The following is a 22,851-nucleotide window of genomic DNA, read 5'->3' on the forward strand; positions in this document are numbered from 1 at the left end:
TTGTCCATTTCTTTTAAATTTTCAAAGTTTGTGGAGTACAGGTTTTTAAAATATGCCCTGATGATTCTCTGGATTTCCTCAGTGCCCGTTGTTATGTTCCCCTTTTCATTTCTGATTTTGTTAATTAGCATGTTCTCTCTCTGCCTTTTGGTTAGTTTGGACAAAGGTTTGTCTATCTTGTTGATTTTCTCAAAGAACCAACTCTTTGCCTCATTGATTCTTTGCAATGTTTTCCTGGTTTCTATTTGATTGATTTCAGTCCTCAATTTGATTATTTCCTGGTGTCTACTCCTCCTGGGTGAGTTTGCTTCTTTTTGTTCTAGAGCATTCAGCTGTGCTATTAATTCTCTAGGGTGATTGTTCTCCAGTTTCTTAGTGCTATGGACTTTCCTCTCAGCACTTCTTTCAGAGTGTCCCATAAGTTTGGGTATGTTGTATCTTCATTCTCATTGAATTCCAGGAAGTCTTTAACTTCTTTTTTTATTTCTTCCTTGACCCAGGAATGGTGGGGTTGTGCATTGTTCAATTTCCATGAGTTTGTGGGGTTTCTGTGATTTGTGTTATTGTTGAATTGTAATTTTAATGCTTGGTGGTCTGATAAAATACCAGGGGTTACTCCAATTTTCTTGTATCTGTGGAGGTTTGCTATATTTCCAATTATGTGGTCGATTTTAGAGAAGGTTCCATGTGACGCCGAGAGAAGGTATATCCCTTTGTGTTCAGATGGAATGTTCTATAGATGTCTGTGTGCCTTTGTATTTGGGGCATACATGTTCATAATTGAGACTTCATCTTGATGGACTTTTCCTGTGATGAATATGAAATGTCCTTCTTCATCTCTTTTTATTGATTTTAATTGAAGTCTATTTTGTTAGATACTAGGATTGCTACAACAGATTGTTTCTTGGGTCCATTTGATTGGAAAATCTTTTCCCAACCATTTACTCTGAGGTAACGTCTGTCATTGATGTTGAGATATGTTTCTTGTATGCAGCAGAAGGATGGGTTCTGTCTTCATAGCTATTCTGTTAGTCTGTGTGTTTTTATAGGCACGTTGAGACCGTTGACATTGAGGGATATTAATGACGATTGATGATTCTTGTTTGTTTTTGATTTATTGGTGGTGTTGTAATTTTTTGTAGGTTCTCCTCCCCTTTTCTTTTGGTGTTTGGTAAAGTGGGATTATCTATTGCCTATGTCTTTGTGAGTTTATTTATCTTTGTTGGGTTGAGGTTTCCTTCCAGTACTTTCTGAAGGGCTTGATTCATGGATACGTATTATGTAAATCTGGCTTTGTTATGAAATATTTTGTTTTCTCCATCTATGGCAATTGAAAGATTTGCTGGATATAGTAGTCTGGGCTGGCATCGTTGTTCCCTTAGCATTTGTAGGACATCTTTTCAGGATCTTCTGGCTTTCATAGTTTCCATTGAGAAGTCGGGTGTAATTTGGATAGGTCTGCCTTTATATGGTACTTGGACTTTTTCTTTAGCTTCTCTTAATATTTTCTCTTTATTCTGTAGGTTTGATGTTTTGAGTATTATGTGGTGAGGGGACTTCTTTTTCTGGTCTATCCTGTTTGGTGTTCTGTAAGATTCTTGTATTTTCATAGGCATATCCTTCTTTAGGTTAGGGACATTTTCTTCTATGATTGTGTTGAATATGTTTTCTGTATCTTTGAGCTGTATTTTTCACCTTCCTCTATATCTATTATTCTCAGGTTTGGCTTCTTCACAGTGTCCCATATTTCCTGGATACATTGTGTTAGGGATTTGTTGGATTTGAGATTTTCTTTGGTTGATGACTGTATATCCTCTAATGAGTCTTCAACACCTGAGATTCTCCCATCTCTTGTATTCTATTGGTGATACTTGCATCTGTAGTTCCTAATCATTTACCCAGCTTTTCTATTTCCAGCATCCCCTCATTCTGTGTTTTTTTTATTGTTTCTATTTCAGATCTCAAGCCTTCAACTGTTTGAGTTGTTTCCTTCATTTGTCTGGTTGTTTTTTTGTTGGTACTCTTTAGATTCTTTAAGATATTTATTTCTTGATTTTTTGGTTCATCTTTCCCTCTTTTCATGTATTTTTTCATTTGTTTTTTCTTCTATTTCTTTAAGGGATTTCCTCATTTCCTCTTTGAGGGTATCTATCATCTTCATAAAATAATTTTTAAGGTCTGTCTCTTCTGCCTCATCTATGTTGTGCTTTTGAGGACTTGCTGGCATGGGGTCTCTATATTCTGGTGGAGTCATATTGGTCTTTCTATTGCTGTGTGAGTTGCTATTCTGTCTTCTTCCCATCTCTTCTTCCAGTGGGTGCAGGTGGGGTCTTTCTCTCTCCACTTGTCTCCTTTCCCGAAGCTGAAGCTGGGCACGCCGGAGGGTGGAGTCTGGAAGGGCTTATGTCTTTCCTGTGTGGGTGAGTCCTCTTGATGCCTGGAGCAGGCCCCTGGAAGTTGAGGGAGTGGGTGGTGGTCAGGGCAGGGTTCCCAGGAGGACCCAAGGTCACCTGGGGCTGACCATGCAGGTGTGGGGAGAGCTGCTTGTTGGGTCTGTAAGGACTGATGTCTTTCCTGTGAGGGCAGGTCCTCTCAATGCCCGGAACAGCCTCTGGAAGATTGTGGGAGTGGGTGATGGGCGAGGGAGGGGTCCCTAAGAGGACCCAAGATCATCTGAAGTTGGGCACACTGGGGTAGGGTCTGGAAAGACTAACGTCTTTCTTGTGTGGGCATGTCCTCTTGGTGCCAGGAATGGGCCCTGGAAAATTGAGGGAGTGAGTGACGGGCAGGGGAGGGATGCCAGGAGGACCCAAACTCACCTGATGCTGGGTACACCAGAGGGTGGGGTCTGGAAGGATTGGCATCTTTCCTGTGTGGGCGGGTCCTCTCGATGCCAGGAGTGGGCCCAAAAAAGATTGAGGGAGTGGGCTATGGGCAGAGGAGGGGTCCCAGGAGGACCCAAGCTCACCTGAAGTTGGGCATGCCAGAGGGTGGGGTCTGGAAGGACTCTAAGTTGATACTTTTTTAACCAGAAAATTCTCTGCAAATCTCTGCATCCTGGATTGGGGGACTGAATAGTGGGAAGGTAGTGAACCAAAGAGTTTAGAATGAGATGTGTGTTGCCCACCCTAGATAGACTCTGGTGTGCAAGGGGGCGCTTCTCACGTGATACAATTGAAGGGTCAGGACATTAAGACTGTATAACTCATGTCAGACCTCTTCCTACAATCCCCAGTTGCTGGGATGCCTAAGAGTCTCATAATGCTGTGGGAGACCCACTTATTTTTTAAATATTTTTTATTATTTTAATTTTAAATAGCTTGTTTTACATGTCAATTCCAGTTCCCTCTCCCTCCCCTCCTCCCGCACCCCCCACCATCCCCCCCCATCCTCCCACCCTATTGCCAATTCCTTCCACATAGGGGATATCTAGAGTCTGTCATTTCACTCAGGGTAGGGTCTAGGCACTCCCCCTAAGAGACCAGGCAGAGAGAACAACCTTCTTTGTGTTATGGACACACGATGTCTGTTAGTATTCGAGGGGTAAACACTGATCCACTGCTCAGGACCCCATAGGTAGCCCAGGCCTCCTCACTGACTCTCACATTCAGGGGGTCTGGATCGGTCCCATGCTGGCCTCCCAGCTGTCTGTCTGGGGTCCAAGAGCTCTCCCCTGTTCAGATCAGCTGTCTCTGCTGGTTTTGCCAGCCCATTCTTTGCCAATTTGCTCATCGCTCCTCTCTCTCTGTCGCTGGGTTGCTTGGATTCTCTTCAGGGTTTAACTGTGGGTGTTTGCCTCTGCTTCCATCAGTCACTGGATGAAGGCTCCAGGATGGTTATAGATATCAAGTTCATTGTCAGGAATGGTAATTCGAGGTGGTCTCTACACTATTGCTTAGCTTGCCAGTTGGTGAGACCTACTTCTTAAATCCACCTTTGTGGACCAGACATGATTTACTATGCTTTTTTGTTCCTCAGGAAACAAGTACCTCTGTTCTCTTTGGCTGGCTTATGTGGCTACCCAGGGTACAGGTCAACTTGAAGCAATGGGTTGGAAGAAGCAATATATAAAATCAGGTTAGCTGTTCCTCTCACAGTTTTCCAAGTCAGTTCTTCAGGATAGCAGCTCCTAAGGGCCTCAGAACCATGGCTGTTCTATGGCTGCTACTGCTAGCGGGGCTGCCCACATTCTTACTGGGACTCTTTGTATGGGCTGTGGCTAAGCATTTTCTCACAGCAGAAGTTCCTTCCTCCTTACAGCATCCGATCAAATTCAGGGTTATGCATTGTATGACGCTTCTCATGGTTGGCTTGGTGAGTTTGCTCCTGGGCATGCGTTTTGTATCTTACTCTTTCTTCTCTTTTCATTTGCCTCTCTCCTTTCTCTGGATTCCCACTAGACAGAATCTGAGGAGTTTCCTATGTTTCCTCTTTCTTACCCTGCCTCCTTTGTTTCACTCACTCATTTTTCTTCTATCCTTCCATCCTCAACTTCTTTTCCCTTTGAGATAAGGCCTCATGATATAGTCCAATTTGGCCTTGAGCCCGCTGCTCCCACCTCCCAAGGGATGGAATTATAGACTGCATCACCACACGTGTCTACTGGGCTCTTTTCTGGAGACTGCAAATGAATTTCAGATGGAGTTTCTGCCCACCAAGGGCTCACTGTCTGAGAGGTTCTACTAACACCTTCAGCCACAGCTTGCATTCCCATTTGCCTGTCTCCAGGTACTCTTTCTTTGCATTAGATCCGAGAGACCTTGAGACCAGAGATTAACATGTTCCACTCTGTCCTGAGCACAGGGCAGGCATTGTTTGCAGACCGGATCATGCCTGTGATAGTCAGTCAGGCTTTCAGCCTGGCTGCCCCAAACAGTTGAGCTCTGTGCCAGGTTTGGGACTCAAGATTAGGCTCAGAGATTAGCACCTGCTAACAGGTGCAGCACGTATGAAAAGAATATGGGAGACAGGCGATTTGAAAAAGTCCTAGTGCTCCCATACTGGAGGGATACTTGTCGTGGTCAAGTAGTTAACAGTTATTACCCCAGGGGGTGTTGAGAGGGAAGATGTGGGAAGGAAAGGCGTGGGAAGCACTTAGCCATGCCTGCTCATGAGCCTTTCTGCTCTGCTCTCACTGGCTGTGAGCCTCTTGTTTAACCCATGTCTCAGAATCCTCGTGGGACAATGGCTTCTTTCTCATCAGGTAGGTGAAAGCATTAGGCTTCTGGCCATATGTCTCCATAGACTCTGATAAGTGGTAGAACTGTGTGTTTCTGTACTATGGGTGATTTTTCACGAGGAAAAATGGACCATGCTGGAGAAATAAACAAGACTAAGAATTTCAGGCTAGGCTAGAGCCCCAGAACCACAAATGTGGGCCTCGAATCTCCAAATAACTCCCAAACTCGTGGATCTTTCTAACCATTAGTTTTTCCCTTTAAGAATAGGCCCCAATTCTCTAAATTTTGATCATCTTGTAAGAGCCTGAGAACCAGGGTGCTTGCTGCAAGATAGCATCTTCTGGACTCAACAGGGGAGCTGCACCTGTAAAATCTCAGCTATGGCTGATGAGATACAGCTGCCTAAATAAGACCTGCACAGTGACAATACCAGTTGTCGTGGTGATGTGGGTTGGAGAAATTTCACAGGGCCTCAACCTCAGATGAAGAGCTTCATAGAGTAATCAATGGCTTCATAGAGAGGGAGAATTAGTTTCTCCAGGGCAAGGTCTACTATAGGTCATCTAATTCCAAGTGGTCAGCCCAAACACATGCACATAACAACAATACTAAATGGACCAAGTAGGTTTCATATACGTGTGTGTGTGTGTGTGTGTGTGTGAGTGTGTGTGTGTATGTATAACAATAACAAAGAAGAGGAGATCATGAATTTGAGAGGGAGTGAAGGGGAACAGTGAATGGAGGTAGAAATGATATAAATGATATTAATACAGTACACAAGTATGAAATTCTCCAAAATGTAAATAGAAAACAAAGAATAGTCACTAAGCTAAATACTCACAGTTGACAGCTGTTACAGGTTTTCACAGAAGATGCACTGATGATCTAGGTTAGGTTCACCAGGATGTCCTTAGCTTAGCAGGACCCTGCCTCTTCTGTCCGTCAGAAAGCCCCCAGGGCATGCTGTCCAAGAGGGAGGGTTACAGGAAGAAATCTAGGTGTTTTAAGACACTTATGTCTGAAGACACAGAAAAGGGAGGAGTAAGAGGTTTAAGGAGAAGAAAGAAACCTGTAAAGAGTCTACAGTTGTCAAATCAGATCCTGTTCTTGCTCCCATACAAACATGAGCTTGAGAGCCAGATGCCAGAGGAATTAGCTTTGTAGTCTCCTGCCCTGGCCAGCAGGGCACAATGGGTTCGAGCCCACGGGAACCTGGAATGAATGAGACAAGAGACAAGAGAGAGGTGGGCAGCAGAACAACATGGCTGATCGAGCTGCTTTTAATGCGAGCTTCATACAGGCTTAAATATGGGAAAATGAGGTAGAGGGTTGCCGGACAATATGGGAGGGGTCAGTGCCTAGTAATAGTCTGAGGAGTGTCTTTGTTCACATATCCAGGAGTGTGTTTTTGGTCACATATGAGGGGTGCTGGCAGACTACCACTGAGGCTAAGCAGCAGAAATGAAGAGGTGTTAGTGCTAAGTAGCCTAATTACAAGGAGGAGGGTTGAGTAACCTAACTGTAGACTGCTATCAGCTATTCCTGTGAGCCCAGGTTCTATTTATTAGGAAGCTGGGGAGGGGACAGACTATTCTTAAAAAAGACTGACAATATTTACAAGAGGTTTTTAAATAACAATGATCGCTCCCAACAGTCTCCAATTTTCTTTTGTTTCTGGAAAACAAAAAAGTGGAGATATTTTAGACTAGGCACAGTACAAGCTTTTGACCCCAGCATTTATAAGCAGAAAAAAAAAGGTAATGAGTTAAGGTCAGCCATAGCTACATAATGAGTACGAGAATAGCCTGGGCCATATGAATCCCTGTATCAAAGAGGCAAAAAGTAAAAAGAAAGAAGGGAGGGGATCTGTAACATGATAAATAAATGACCCAGAGACTGATGTTGGGATTCAAACTTCAAGCTGAAGATCAGAAAAGCAAAGCAGCCAGACATGAGCTCTCACCTCAAGCGTAGGCTGAAAGGGCTGATTCATGAGCTCTTCACTAAATCTCAGGCTGCCGCCTCTCCTCAGTGTGGCTGGAGAATCCTGAGACTTCAATGTCTTCCTCTCCTCAATGTGGCTGGAGAATGAACGCTTTCCTGTCTTCAGTGTGGCTGGAGAACGAACGCTTTCCTGTCTTCAGTCTTCAGTGTGGCTGGAGAATGAACGCTTTCCTGTCTTCAGTGTGGCTGGAGAATGAAAGCCAGATCTGAGACTCTTACACACCTCCCTAACGCTAAAATTAAAGGCATGAGCTCTGTTACTCTTCACTCTTGTGTCAGTCATGGTGGTCTTGAACTGACAGAAATCTGTCTACCTCTTAATCCTGAGTCCTAGTGTAACACAAATAAATAAATAACCAAGAGACAGATATTAGAGTTCAAGCTTCAAGCTGAATATCAGAAAAGCAAAGCAGCTGGTCACTAGCTCTGACCTGTAGCTCAGGCTCAAAAGGCTGATCTACTCACGAGCTCTTCACCAACTCTCAAACTGTCACCTCTCCTCAGTGCGGCTGGAGAACGAATGTTCCTGTCTTTAGTGTATCTAGAGAATGGATGCCTCTCTGAGACCTTGCTTCTGTCTTATATACTTTCCTAATGTTGGAATTGAAGGTGCGAGCTATAAGCGAGGTGGTGGTGGCGCACGCCTTTAATCCAAGCACTCGGGAGGCAGAGGCAGGTGGATCTCTGTGAGTTCGAGGCTGGGCTGGACCGACAGCCTCCAAAACAAAACAGAGAAACCCTGTCTCATAAAACAAAACAAAACAACAAAAAAACCAGAAACAAAACAACAACAACAAAAAGGCATGAGCTATAATTCTCTTCTAAACTGTTTCACTCTTGTGTAGATCTGGGTGGCCTTGAACTCACAGAGATCTGTCTATCTCTTAATCCTGAGTCCTAGGTTTAAAAGTGTGTACCACCACCTCCTAGCTTCTGGCTGCTGGAATTAAAGGTGTGTGCCTGGCTTCTATGGCTTGTGACTGACATTGCTTTCTGAATCTTCAGGCAAGCTCTAATCAATCATAAACAATGTATCACCAGAGGTGTAGTTTCACAGGAGTGATAAGAAGAGTAAACAAGCACTGAAAACAAGCTACAAGGATCTGGGTGTGAAGGACCCAGTCAAACACCTCTAGTGTCTTACAAGTCCCTAGAGACAAGGATTCAGCATTTCCCGAAGTTGTCACTGAGTTGAAGGTTGCTGTGAATGGATCCAACCCTACTACAAAATGTAAAGAATTGCATGGTACAGTTCAGAGCTGGAACCCTTGTCTGGAATGTGTGACATAGTGGGCTTGAACCCATCGCTAATGTATACATAATATATATGTATACACAGATACACACAGAGTGAGAGAGAGAGAGAGAGAGAGAGAGAGAGAGAGAGAGAGAGAGAGAGAGAGAGAGAAGAAACAAGATTGATTTTAAAGACCATTGTTTCTAAGAATGTTCTAGGATCTCTCTGAGGCTTGGACCATAGACATTCCTGAGATATTGTATATTTTTAATACAATAATGATACAGTTATACTGATATAATAAAAATCAGCAAATAAATATTAGGTAATTATCTTACCTGGAACTCCACATCTGCCCTAATTTTATGCCATGGAAGACGTCTATACAAAACAATATACATTTAAGACATGTGTCACATCTTTGGATAGTGTTAGCTTTAGAGAGCTGTACTGGACATTGCATTATCCAAACTTCCTGAACAAGGGTTTATTATTCTAGAGGCAGAGACTAAGGGCCCACTGGAATGTGATTGTTTCCAGCAGAGACCTCTAGTATGGGGGAGAGAGATGCGCAGATGTTTATATACTTGTAATAAAAAGTCTTACATGATGTCTATGAAAGTCTGGTACTATAGTGAAGGCAGCAGAGGAGGAAGTAGCTACTCCTACAAGAAAGGGTGCCTTTTTCAAGAATATGATCCACAAATTTGGATACTTAAGTCATTTGAAGCCATATGCATGGGCCACATAAAAGTCTCCCAGGGAAGGATGGATGGTTAGATGAGTCACGGGGTATGGGAAACATACTGAGATAGGGCTAACCTAGGCCAAGAAGAAGCAAATTGATGCCAAGGTATTCAGAGATGAGTTATTGGTAGCCCTGGTGAATTCAGCATAGAGCATGGGGGTTTGGGTGGGAGATAGGTCACCTCTGCTTTGTAGGCTGCCACATTTTCTTTCAGTTCTAGCAGGAAAACACTTCTTTGAGTCCCCCATTGGGAAATCTGTCCATGAAGGAAATACACTGGGGCATCCTGCTGGATTCTGGACTAAAACAAGTTCACTCATCCAACAGCTAGAGCTGGTCCTTTGAGACCTTCTGTAAGGTCTTCTGAGTCCGCAGCTCCTCCTTAGGTCATGGACATCAGTTTCTCATTTTCAAACAAGGGAGGTTGAAGAGCAATAATGTCCAGGGTTTTCCAGTTATCTGGCAGTAGAGCTCAGACTTGAAATCACACCTGTTTGATTCCATCCCCAAATTCTTTCCAATTCATCAGTTACATCTTTTTTATTATTTTTATTACATTTTTTAGAAAAAGCTTGCTTTACAAGCTCCCTCTCCCTCCCCTCCTTTCACACCTCTTTACCAGCTCCCCCAGACTCTCACCCTACCCCCCACTCTCTTCCACATAGGAGATATCCAGAGTCTGTCATTTCGTTCAGGGAATGGTTCTGGCTGAGATAGCATCCCTCTTTGTGGTAAGGACACACAAAGTCCATTTGTATGCCAGGGATAAATACTGATCTGCTGCCCAGGGACCCATGGGTTGTCCAAGTCTCTTCAGTGACACCCACATACATTATGGGGGTGTGGATCAGTCCCATGCTGGCCTCCCAGCTGTCGGTTTGGGGTCCAAGAGCTCCCCCTTGTTCAGGTCAGCTGTTACTGCTGTTTTCACTAGCCCAATCTTTACCCGTTTGCTCTTCACTTCCCCATCTTTTTCACTGGGTTCCAGGAGTTCAGTTCAGTGTTTAGCTGTGGGTGTTCACCTCTGCTTCCATCAATCACTGGATGAAGGTTCTAGGATGGCATATAAGGTAGTCGTTAAACTCATTATCAGGGATGGGCATTTAAGGTAGCCTCTCCACTATTGCTTAGTTTGCCAGTTGGTGTCATCCTTGTAGATCGCTAGAGATCTCACTGGCCCCAGATCTCTCTTCAAACCTATAATGACTCCTTCTATTATGGCATTTCTCATCCTGTTCTCTCCTACTCCCCCAACTCAACCTTCTTGCTCCCCCATGACTTCCTCTCTCTTCCTCTTCTCCCGCTTTCTTTTTCCCATTCCCTCTCCCCTGATCACAATCAGCCTCATTCCTCTTCTCTGGGGTACCATGCACATCTCTCTTAGGTTCTTTCCTGTTCCCCAGACTCTCTGTCAGTGGAGTTGTAGATTGACACTCCCCTGTTTTAGGCCTAAAATCCATACATGAGTGAGTACATACCATATTTGTCTTTTTTTGACTGGGTTACCTCAATCAGGATGGTTTCTTCTAGTGCTGTCCATTTACCTGCAAATTTCAAGATTCCATTTTTTTTATGCTGAATAGTACTGCATTGTGTAAATGAACCACAATTTCTCTATCCACTCTTTAGTTGAGGGGCATCTAGGTTGCTTCCAAGTTCTGGTTATTACAAATAATGCTGCTAAGAACATAGTGGGACAGATGCCCTTGTTGTATGAGTTTGCATCTTTTGAATATATGCCTAAGAGTGGAACTGTTGAGTCTTGTGGCAGGCTGATTCCCACTTTCCTGAGGAATCTCCATACTGATTTCCAAAGTGACCGTACGAGTTGGCACTCCCACCAGCAGTGGAGGAGTGTTCCCCTCTCTCCACATCCACACCAACATAAATTGTCATTGGTGTTTTTTATTTTAGCCATTCTGACAGGACTGAGATATCTCAGAGTTGTTTTGGTTTGCATTTCCCTGAAGGCTAAGGATGGTGAGCACTTTCTCAAGTGTCTCTCAACCATTTTAGACTCCTCTATTGAGAATTCTCTATTTAGTTCTGTACCCCACCTTTTAATTGGATCCTTTGGTGTTTTGGAGACTTGATTCTTGAGTTCTTTGTAAATTTTGGCAATCAGCCCTCTGACAGATGTGGGGATAGTGAAAATGTTTTCCCATTCTGTGGGCTGCCTTTTTGTCTTGTTGACTGTGTCCTTTGCCTTATAGAAGCTTCTTAGTTTCAGAAGTTCCCATTTGTTAATTGTCGATTTCAGTGTCTGTGCTACTGGTGTTATGTTCAGGAAGGGGTCTCCTGTACCAATTTGTTCAAGAGTACCTCTGGATTTATGTTGATGTCTTTGATTCATTTGGACTTAAGTTTTTTGCATGGCAATAGACATGGATCTATCTGCAGTCTTCTACATGCCAGCATCCAGTTACACCAGCAACATTTGTTGAAGATGCTTTCTTTTTTCCATTGTATAATTTTAGCTTCTATGTCAAAAATCTAGTGTTCATAGGTGTGTGGGTTAAAATCAGGGTTTTCAATTCAGTTCCATTGGTCTACCTGTCTATTTCTGTGCCAATGCCAAGCTGTTTTCAGGACTATATCTCTGTACTAGAGCTTGAAGTCAGGGATGGTGATGCCTCTGGAAGTTCCTTTATTGTACAGGGTTGTTTTGATTGTCCTGGGTCTTTTGTTTTTCCATATAAAGTTGATTATTGTTCTTGCAAGGTCTGTGAAGAATTGTGCCGGTATTTTGATGGAGATTGCATTGAATCTGTAGATTGCTTTTGACAAGATTGCCATTATTATTATGTTGTTCCTACCAATCTAAGAGCATGGCAGATCTTCCTATTTTCTGGTATCTTCTTTAATTTCTTTCTTTAGAGACTTAAAGTGTCTGCTATACATGTCTTTCACTTGTTTGGTTAGCACTATCCCCAGATATTTAATGCTGCTTGTGGCTGTTGTAAAGAGTGATGTTTCTCTGATTTATTTCTCAGCCCATTTATCATCTGTTTATAACAGGGCTACTGCCTTTTTTGCATTAACCTTGTATCCTGCCACTTTGATGAAGGAGTTTATCAGCTGTGGGAGTTCCCTTGCAGAGTTTTTTGGGTCACTTATGTAAACTATCATATCATTTGCAAATAGTGAAAAGTTTGACTCCTTCCTTTCCAATTTGTGTCCCCTTGATCTTCTTTTGTTGTCTTATTGCTCTAGCTAGAAATTCAAGTACAATATTGAAGAGATATGGAGATAGTGGACAGCCTTGTCTTGTTCCTGATCTGAGAGGAATTGCGTTGAGTTCTCTCGATTTAGTTTGATGTTAGCCGTTGGTTTACTGTATATTGCTTTTATTATGTTCATCTATGTTTCTGTTATCCCTGATATCTCCAGGGCCTTTATCATGAAGGGGTGTTGAATTTTGTCAGAGGCTTTTTCAGCATCTAGTGAGATGATCATGTGTTTTTTTCCTTTGCAGTTTGTTTATACGGTGGACTATGTTGATAGACTTTTGTCTGTTGAACGATCCATGCATCCCTGGGATGAACTCTACTTGATCATGATGGATGATTTTTCTGATGTGTTCTTGGATTCGGTTTGTTAGTATTTTATTCAGTATTTTAGTATCAATGTTCATGAGGAAAACTGGTCTGTAGTTCTCTTAGTTGTGTCTTTGTGTTCCTTGGGTACCAAGGTAATTGTAGCCTCATAAAAAGAGTTTGGCAGCAAACCTCCTGCTTCTATTGTGTGGAACGCTTTGAGGAATATTAGAATTAGTTCGTCTTTGAATTTCTGATAGAATTCTGCACTGAAGCCATTTGGGCCTGGGCTTTTTCGGTTGGGAGACTTCTGATGACTGTTTCTATTTCATTAAGGGTTATACGTCTGTTTAGATTGCTTATCTGTTTTTTTATTTAGTTTTGGTAAGTGATATCTGTCCAGGAAATTGTCCATTTCCTTTAAATTTTTGAATTTTGTGGAGTCCAGGTTTTCAAAGTATGACCTGATGATTCCCTGCATTTCCTCAGTGCCCGTTGTTATGTCCCCCCTTTTCATTTCTGATTTTGTTAATTAGCATGCTCTCTCTTTCTGCCTTTTGGTTAGTTTGGACAAAGGTTTGTCTATCTTGTTAATTTTCTCAAAGAACCAACTCTTTGCCTCATTGATTCTTTGCAATGTTTTCCTGGTTTCTATTTGATCGATTTCAGCCCTCAATTTGATTATTTCCTGGCATCTGCTCCTCCTGGGTGAGTTTGCTTCTTTTTGCTATAGAGCTTTCAATTTTGGCATTAATTCTCTAGTGTGATTGTTCTCCAGTTTCTTCATGTGGGCACTTAGTGCTATGGACTTTCCTCTCAGCACTGCGTTCAGAGTGTCCCATAAGTTTGGGTATGTTGTATCTTCATTCTCATTGAATTCCAGGAAGTCTTTAATTTCTTTTTTATTTCTTCTTTGACCCAGGGGTGGTGCAATTGCGCATTGTTCAATTTCCATGAGTTTGTAGGGTTTCTGCATTTTGTGTTGTTGTTGAATTCTAATTTTAATGCTTTGTGGTCTGATAAGATACAGAGGATTATTCCAATTTTTTTGTATCTGTGGTGGTTTGCTATGTTTCTGATTGTTTGGTCGATCTTAGAGAAGGTTCCATGTGGTGCTAAGAAGAAGGTATTGTTTTGTGTTTGGATGGAATGTTCTATAGATGTCTGTTAAATCCAGTTGGATCATAACTTCGGTTAGTTCTTTGTTTCTTTGTTAAGTTTCTGTCTGGAGGTCCTGTTTAGTGGTGAGAGCAGAGTGTTGAAGTCTCCTACTACTAGTGTGTAAGATTTAATGTACAATTTGAGTTTTAGTAATGTTTCTTTCACAAATGTGGGTGCCTTTGTATTTGGGGCATAGATGTTCAGAACTGAGACTTTATCTTGATGGACTCTTCATCCCTTTGACTGATTTTAATTGAAGTCTAATTTGTTAGATACTAGGATTGCCACACTAGGTTGTTTCTTGGGTCCGTTTGATTGGAAAATCTTTTCCCAGCCCTTTACTCTGAGGTAATGTCTATCTTTGATCTTGAGATATGTTTCCTGTATGCACCAGAAGGATAGGTTCTGTCTTTGTATCCATTCTGTTAGTCTGTGTCTTTTTATAGGCATGTGGAGACCATTGACATTGAGGGATATTAATGACCATTGATTGTTGATTCTTGTTCGTTTTTTATTTATTGGTGGTGGTGTTACTGTGTGTAGGTTTTCCTCTCTTTTTCTTTTGGTGTTTGTCTTTTGCCTATTTTTTTGTGAGTGTATTTATCTTTGTTGGGTTGTGGTTTTCCTTCCAGTACTTTCTGAAGGGCTGGATTCATGGATATGTATTGTGCAAATCTGGCTTTGTCATGGAATGTTTTGTTTTCTCCATCTATGGCAATTAAAAGATTTGCTTGATACAGTAGTCTGGGCTGGCATCCTTGTTTCCTTAGCATTTGTAGGATCTTCTGGCTTTCATATTTTCCATTGAGAAATGTAATTTGGTTAGATCTGCCTTTATGTGTTACTTGGATTTTTCTTTGGCTGCTCTTAATATTTTCTCTTTATTCTGTAGGTTTGATGTTTTGAGTATTATGTGGTGAGGGGACTTATTTTTTTGGTCTAGCCTATTTGGTGTCCTGTTAGATACTTGTATGTTCATAGGTATAACCTTCTTTAGGTTAGGGGAGTTTTCTTCTATTATTCTCAGGTTTGGCTTCTTCACGGTGTCCCATATTTACTGGATATTTTGTGTTAAGGATTTGTTGGACTTGAGATTTTCTTTGGTTGATGACTGTATGTCCTCTATTGAGTCTTCAACACTTGAGATTCTCTCTTCCATCTCTTGTATTCTATTGGTTATACTTACATCGGTAATTCCTGATCATTTACCCAACTTTTCTATTTCTAGCATCCCTTCATTCTGTGTTTTCCTTAATGGTTCTATTTCAGATCTCAAGCCTTCAACTGTTTGAGTTGTTTACTTCATTTGTTTGGTTGTTTTTTTTCTAGGATCTCTTTAGATTCTTTAAGAGATTTGTTTATTTTTTGGATTTTTTGGTTGTCTTTTCCTCCATTTTATGTATTTTTTGTTTGTTTTTTCTTCTAGTTCTTTAAGGGATTTTCTTGCTTCCTCTTTGAGTGTCTCTATCATCTTCATAAAATAATTGTTAAGGTCTGTCTCTTCTGCTTCATCTATGTTGTGCTTTTCAGGACTTGCTGGCGTGGGGTCTCTAGATTCTGGTGGAGTCAAATTGGTGTTTCCATTGCTGAGTGTGTTCTTACAGTGTTGTTTTCCCATACCTTCTTCTAGTGGGTGCAGGTGTGGTCTCTCTGTCTCCACTGGTCTCCCTGAAACCAGGCACACAGGTATGGGGATAGTGGAGGATGGGGTCTGGCAGGACTTGCCTCTTTCCTCTCTGAAGCCAGGTAGTCTTTCCTGTGTGGGTGGGTTCTGTTGATGCCAGGAGCGGCCCCCAGAAGATTGAAGGAGCAGGTGATAGGTGGGGTCAGTTACATCTTATTGAGCAACTCTGAACAAGAAGACACTTTAACATTGACATGCCTCAGTTTCCCCTTCTGTCACAGAGAAAATTCTTGTGCTTGACTTATAAGGGTCAAGCAAGTTGATAATTGAAACTACTTGGGCTGGTACTGATACATTAGAGTACCTGGTAAGTACCAGCTACCATAACCTTTGCTGTTAGCCCACCATGCTGTTCTCCTTATGATAAAGAAATACTGTACGTATGAAGTCCATAGAGGATACAACCCAGCGACTGTGAAGCATTTAGCACATACACTGTGAGATCCTGTAATGTTTCCTGAAATACGGCTAAGGTTTATTTTAGCAAAGATCTATCAGAATCAACATATTAGCTTAAAATCACACTGGAATTGTCAGTGAATTGACTCATTGGACAAAAGCTCTTGTCACGAGACATCATGAACTGAGTTTAATCCTGAGACCCACACTGGGGAAAGAGAGGACTGATTATAAACTGTCCTCTGATGGCCTTACATGTGCATCACCTCTTTCCCAAAATAAATAAAACAACCCATTTTGGAAATGTGTACATGTCTTCATCCCTGCTGTGGATAACATATCACAGCCCTAATTTATCAGGTTACTTCCTTCTTTTAATGACATACACAGGCTAAGCACCCTCTATAACCCAAAACTGTGGGTAACAGTGACTGTTGACATGGCTGGAAAACCATCTTCACCATCTCAAGCTGGATACAGTCATTCAGAGAGCAAAAGACAATCCATGTTCTGGTTTCCTTTCTATTGCTGTGATGAAACATTCTGGCCATAAATGATTTAGGGCAGGAAAATATTTATTTCAGGCTATAGCTCAAGGTCACTAAAGTTGATCATTAAAGCCAGGGGAGGAACTCAAACAGGAATTTGAAGCAGAAACTATGGAGGAACACTGCTTGGTGGCTTGCTCAAAAGCTCATGCTTTTCTAGCTTTCTAATACAGCTCAGGACCATCTGGCCAGGAAATGGTGATGCTTATAGTGGGGTTAACTGTCCTACATCAATTAACAATTGATCAAGACAATCCCACACAGCCATCTCCTCAGGACAATCTCGTCTGGCAGTCTATCAACTTAATCTATTCTCAGGCAACTCTTGGATGTATCACTTGTCAACTAACTGGGACACCAAAGTTAAGGCTATTTTTTTGGGACACTCAACTTTGTCATTAATTACTTCTTGTCCCTCAGCAGTAAGCCAGCTTACCTTCAGGAGAAGTCTTATTTTTTTCTGCTGCTCTAACAATATCAGAAACTGGGTGATTTATAGACAATAGGAGGTAGTTTATCTTATAGGGTTTTCCTGGAAAACCCAAGAACAAGGTGTCAATGGGAATTTGTTGTGTCATCCCTTGGTAGAAAGATAAGTGTTCCTGTGTTCATGAAACAGAAAATTCCAGCCAAACTCACTCCTCAGGAGTCTACTCCAGAGGTAATGATTCCTTTCCCTCCATTGTGGACTTAATCCACACATGGAGATACCATGTCACCTCATCCATCTTTTAACACTGACAATGGCAATGACATGAATTTGAAGGGAAGGAAATACTTGGGTCCTAGCAGCGTCATCACCTAATGAGGACCTTTTGGGAAGAGAAGCATGAACTGCTGAACTCATATGAAACAGTGCAAAGCCAGTTGTGTGCCCATGAGACTGCTGCCCATGTAGGAGGCAAGGGAGAAATGTTGACTATGTCTGAACAATGCTAAGCAGCTGCAGCATCTACCTTCCTGCCTTTTAATTCATTATGGTCATTCTTTCATTTTCCTTTCTTTCTCTCCAACAGGGAAATATACTAGAGAAGCTGAGAATTTGCCCTATGCTCAGATTTGTTCAGTTTATTAGTGATATAGGTGCCATAAAGAAGAACCCTACCTTGGTGGTAACCAACATGCATTTTGGGTCAATCCCTGTGAGACTGTTCCAGCCCAAGGCAGTGTCTTCCAAACTCCGGAGAGGCATCATCTTCTACCATGGAGGGGGTGCTGTCTGTGGTAGCCTGGGTAAGTAACTTCTATATGGGATGGGAGAAGAAGGTTCCCATGACAGGTAGAATCTTGTACACATTCCCATGAGGACCTCTTGGGGGGAAGTCAAAACAAGTGGAAGTAAGAACTTGTGTTAGAGAATGTAGATGGAAAGATTGGGGTTCACATCAGCCAGCAGGGTTGTAGCCTCCATGGCAATATTTTCTATATTAGTCTATGTCCAGGTTGGGACAGCAGTGTCTGAGCGGAGCTATTTTGGCACTGAGTGTGACTCCCTCTTTTTCCCACTTACAGCACTGGTTATTCCTGTCTTTTCATGATGGCCTCATGCTCACAAGCGCCCATCAGCTCGGCTGGATCACTGTTGTGAAAACATTCATCTCTCCAGCTCTGCCTCCACAAAGGGGTGGACTGGCTCCATTTTCCACCTTCCCATCAAGTCTTGTCTCTCGGAGAGAAGGGTCCTTAAAAGCACACCTTAGACGCTGTCATGGCTACACTTCACTCTTTCTCAGGCACCTCAGTATCTCTCACATTTGGTCACCTTTGCCTCTCCTTGCTCTTGACATGCTGAAGCAATTGACATTCTCTAACCTCAGAGAGGGATGCCAGCCATGTCCACTATGATAGCTGCTGTTCATGGGCTGTGATGAGAAGTGCTGTGTTCTTGAAACATCTGTTCAACACTGGACCTTCTCTTGCAGACATGTACCATAGCTTGTGCAGTTTCCTGGTCCAGGAGACAGACTCCGTGTTGCTGTCAGTGGGGTGAGTGGCCTGAGAGTCCTGGGACAGCTAATGACTTATGCATAGGAGGCAGCATTTGTAGTGTGTGTGTGTTTTTTTAACTAGAGCTAAGCAAAAGGAGTCCAGGGATGCTGATTCTCTTGTACATGGTCCCATATACATGGGCATACCATGTTCAAAACAACAGAAGCTTGGAAAAATGTCCATTACCTTGCAGTACATGAATGAACTGTGGCAATATGAGAATATGTGAACATGAGATTAAAGTTTACCTTTCCCATCTACAGAATCACTTAACCATATAGTAAGTCAACCTGAAGGAAAGAATATGATTTGAGGAACTTGGGTAGCATAAATCCTTGATTAAAAAAACTTACTATAGAGTAATGTTTCTCTGTGAAGTTAAACTAATTAAAACAAAAAGACCTTTCACTGGGCATGGTGGACACATGTCCTCTTAAATATCGCATTGGAAGCAGATTTTGTGTGCAGTTGCTTTGTAAAGCAGAGAATTTCTTAAGCTGTCTTTGACATGTTGAAAGCTTAGTTGCACGAGGTCCCAGCCCCCACCTACGCTCCAGTACCTTTCTCATTGCTTGCAGAGTAAGAGGTCATTTCTTAATGGTGCCAGTCTGATAAAAATTACACCATTCCTTCCATCACATTACGTTTCTTGGTTCTCCTTTCCTCTTTAAGCTGTACACTTTGTATTTTTTTCTGCGCCACTTGGTGTTTTTCAATGGAGACCATGAGAGTAACCAGTAATAACTATTCCATTGGCACAATGTTATGCTGTCTTCAAATTTCCTCCTCCTATGAAATTAATCTATAGCCTTAAATTTTAGACTCATTTAAGTTCTCTGAATATGGGCAGAAAATAGCTAGATTCTTTGTCAAACTATAACAGGGATATCCTATATCCAGGTTGCTAATACAATCTTTATTACCCTCTGATATCTCTTGAGTCTGACTGTAGTTGGAAGTTTCTGTCCTGCCAGGTCCCACTGCCATTTAGTCCCAAATAAACACACAGAGGCTTATATTAATTACAAACTGTTTGGCTGATGGCTCAGCTTCTTATTGGCTAGCTCTCTCTTAATTATTAACCAATTTCTATTAATCTGTGTATCTCCATGTGAGCTTGGATTACTGGTGATGCTTGGGCCTCTTGCTTCCTCAGCAACTACATGGCATCTCTAATGACTCACTCTCCATGTTCCTTCTCCCAGAAATTCTCCTAGTCTGGTAGTCCTGCCTATATTTCCTATCTGGCTACATCCTGCCTGTCCATTGTTCAAACAGCTTTATTAATCATCCAGTAAGAGAAACATATACTCACAGCATACATAAGAACATCCCCCATCATCTGTCCTCTACTCTCTTTGTTTTCCTCAGCCCTACTGCCTTTCCAGAGTCTGATGGAATGGTCTATCATCTCTGATAATGACACATAATGACTTTTTTCTCTGTTTCTTTATTTTTCTCTCATACAATAAATCCTGGTCTCAACTTCCCCTCCCACCTCTCCTCCCAGTTCCCCTTGCCACCTCTTTTCTCTCCCAGATTCACTGTTCCTCCCTTTCCCTTCAGAAAAGAGTAGCCGTCCCAGAGATGCCAACTGAACACAGCATAACAAGGTACAATAAGACTAGGCATATCACTAAAGGTTATAACCATCCCAAACACCACCACCGAGACCAGGTGTTTAAATATATGAGTCCCTGTGGACATTTCTCATTCTACTGTCATATGTAGCTTTTAAAATGTATATGTGTTCCCATCTTAGCAGACCTTCATGCAAATGAATAATTATATTCATGAGAATAATTTCATTGTTCTTGCATCAGTCCAAAGAGTCCTCCCATTAGGCTATTGGGTCAGGGCCTCTCCTCTGGCTTTGTTGAAAAGTGACAGGGAAAGTCTGGTGCAAACTGTTTAAGACAGTTTTGGCTGGGTTTCCAATGTAAGAGCTAGGGTTGTGAGTTAGTGGCAAGTGTCTATGGGGTTGTTGTGTAGTTTCCTCAAGGTGTGTGTGTGTGTGTGTGTGTGTGTGTGTGTTGTTCAAAGTGCCTAGAGTAGGCACAAGAACAGTTCAGCTGGCTATTTGACTATTATTCACTTCTTCATGACAACCATGGCAACAAGGGAGAGTTCCAAGAGCTCTTAGTTAGGAAGTAAAACTACCCATTATCATACTTTTAACTTCACTACAGGAAACTAAACACCAGAAGGAACGTTTATGAACAGACCTTAGTACTAGCATCAATATCAACTTGAAGGGTTTCTAACTATAGTTTTAACAAGGATCAACATGTGCCCAGTACATTGGGAGGGGCATTCCCTCTAATCTTAGTCAGTGGAAATGGCAGTAGTTCCAAATGACTTTTCTGGGTCTTTGGTGGCCAATTGGTTTCTAAAGGCAACAACTTTGAACTCACCTCATTCTGTGTGTGGTTCACTCATCTATGAGAAGCATGGTGTGGGTAGGATTGGAGAATTGTGGCCTCCCTGACTCTGGGTATGTTCCTCATGTCCATGTAAGGAAAATGAGGGTTGTCAGGCTTACTTAGGGTTGAGTCAGGTTTGGTCCCATTTGAGAGCAGAGGATGGTAATTGAAGTTGCTTCTAGTTCCTCCTTTGTAAACAGACATGATGTGTTTGCTCTTTAGGTACCGCAAGCTTCCTGACTATCATTACCCTGTCATTTTCAAGGATTGCCTGAATGCCGCCATACAGTTCCTGAAGGGCCTGGAAAAATATGGGGTGGACCCATCTCGGGTGATACTCTGTGGAGAGAGTATTGGGGGTTGGGCTGTGGCCACTACCATCCAGGTCTTGGTCAGTAGCCCTAGTCTCCCCCAGGTCCGGGCTCAAGTTCTGATTACTCCAATAGTCCAGACCATTAATTTCCGCTTACCATCTCATCAACAGAATAAAAATGTGCCATTCCTTACCAGAGACATTATGCTTATGTGTTTGTGTAAATACCTGGCCATTGATCACTCTTGGAAAGATGCCATTTTGACAGGTGCTGTCATACCTCTGGACAAGTGGGAAAAATACAGGAAATGGCTCAGCTCTGACAACATCCCCAGACAGTTCTGGAGTTCAGACTCAGAACCTGAGTTTCTTGGATGTTTTAATGAGGTTGCCTATCTGGAAACAAAACAAATTTTTGATGTACACATTTCACCTATCTTAGCAGATGATAAGATCTTTGCTCAGCTTCCTGAGGTATTCCTAGTGAGCTGTGAGAATGACATCCTCCGGGATGATGCCTTGCTCTACAAGAAGCGCTTGGAAGACCATGGGGTCCCTGTGACCTGGTACCATGTGGAGGACGGCTTCCATGGATGCATCCTTTTGTTTGATAAGAAGTTTTTCTCTTTCCCCTGCTCCATGAAAATAGTAAACACTGTCATCAGTTACATAAAGAACATATGAAAACACCCTGATATCTGAGTGTAATAAAATAAAATTTTCGCTTGCTGTGGAATTTGTTGAATTGTGTTTTGTTCTGGGAGGAGATGCTTACATTGTGTAGGATGAAGTGGAAAGCAAAGAATCAGTGGCTTTATAGGAAAGAGACCTCAGTATATGTGTCTCTAGTGCTAACCATCCAGTGTTACATCTTACAGTATTATCTACTACTGCCATTCAGGTGACAGGAACATCAAAGTGAGGATATATGTCTGGGACTTCTGCATAGTTTTTTTGTTAGGAGACTTAAATTTTTGAAATAGCAACTAATGAAAGATGAAAGACACTGAGATCAAAATAAAAATGAAACTTAATGTATACATTTAAATGTGAGAATTCTGCAGAAATAGAATACCACATTTTCAATAACACCGGAAAAGGAACTACACCTGGACATAAATTTAAAAAGGAATTCTAACAGGCATAATCTAGAACTAAAGGTATCTCATAATAGATACTAATTTAGTCATGGCTTTTTGAGTTTTTGATAAATCAGAGATACAATTTTTGAGATTTAATTAGGGGGCAAATTTTCCCTAAAAGCCCCCTTTTCCCTCTCCTGTGATTCTTTTTAAGATTTTTAAATCATCTGCCCTCTCTCACTCTCCCATGTACACACTCTGTCTCTCTGTCTCTGTCTCTCTGTCTCTCTGTCTCTCTCTGTCTCTCTGTCTCTCTGTCTCTGTCTCTGTCTCTCTCTCTCTCTCACACACACACATATTCTAAAACCCCACGTAGGAAAGACAACATATGGTTTTTGTCTTTTGGATCCTGGCTTAAGTCAATTATATTTTCACTTATAGCAATTTAAAATGTTTTATCACTCTATTCTCCTTTATGTCTGAATTAAAGTCCATCACTTAAGGCTGGTGAGATGGATTAAAGGGTAAAGGAACTTGCCACCAAGCA

The 22,851-nt window shown here is 41.9% G+C and overlaps 1 protein-coding gene across 2 annotated transcripts; it reads left to right on the plus strand.

The window, feature by feature from the left end:
* Window positions 1-4,146: 4,146 nt before the first annotated feature.
* On the plus strand, window positions 4,147-21,951 carry LOC101841377 (arylacetamide deacetylase-like 4). Of its 2 annotated transcripts, none has more exons than XM_040734859.1 (4): window positions 4,147-4,314; window positions 17,514-17,730; window positions 18,420-18,483; window positions 21,132-21,951. In XM_040734859.1, exons 1-4 carry the CDS (start codon window positions 4,147-4,149, stop codon window positions 21,904-21,906), a joined length of 1,224 nt encoding a protein of 407 aa, XP_040590793.1. In that variant the 3' UTR covers window positions 21,907-21,951. The 2 variants fall into 2 exon arrangements, with proteins under 2 accessions (XP_040590793.1, XP_040590794.1); XM_040734860.1 differs by having other exon boundaries at window positions 17,514-17,685.
* The last annotated feature ends 900 nt before the right edge of the window (window positions 21,952-22,851 follow it).

Source organism: Mesocricetus auratus, unplaced genomic scaffold, assembly GCF_017639785.1.
Source record: "Mesocricetus auratus isolate SY011 unplaced genomic scaffold, BCM_Maur_2.0 Super-Scaffold_100042, whole genome shotgun sequence".
Lineage (NCBI taxonomy): Eukaryota > Metazoa > Chordata > Mammalia > Rodentia > Cricetidae > Mesocricetus > Mesocricetus auratus.

What these genes read in the sequence shown, in the direction of transcription:
- LOC101841377 (XM_040734859.1), top strand. Translation starts at nt 4,147, where the DNA reads ATGGCTGTTCTATGGCTGCTACTGCTAGCGGGGCTGCCCACATTCTTA. An exon ending in CGCTTCTCATGGTTGGCTTG is followed by an intron (nt 4,315 to 17,513) that starts GTGAGTTTGCTC and finishes TCTCTCCAACAG; the next exon opens with GGAAATATACTAGAGAAGCT. An exon ending in TGCTGTCTGTGGTAGCCTGG is followed by an intron (nt 17,731 to 18,419) that starts GTAAGTAACTTC and finishes CTTCTCTTGCAG; the next exon opens with ACATGTACCATAGCTTGTGC.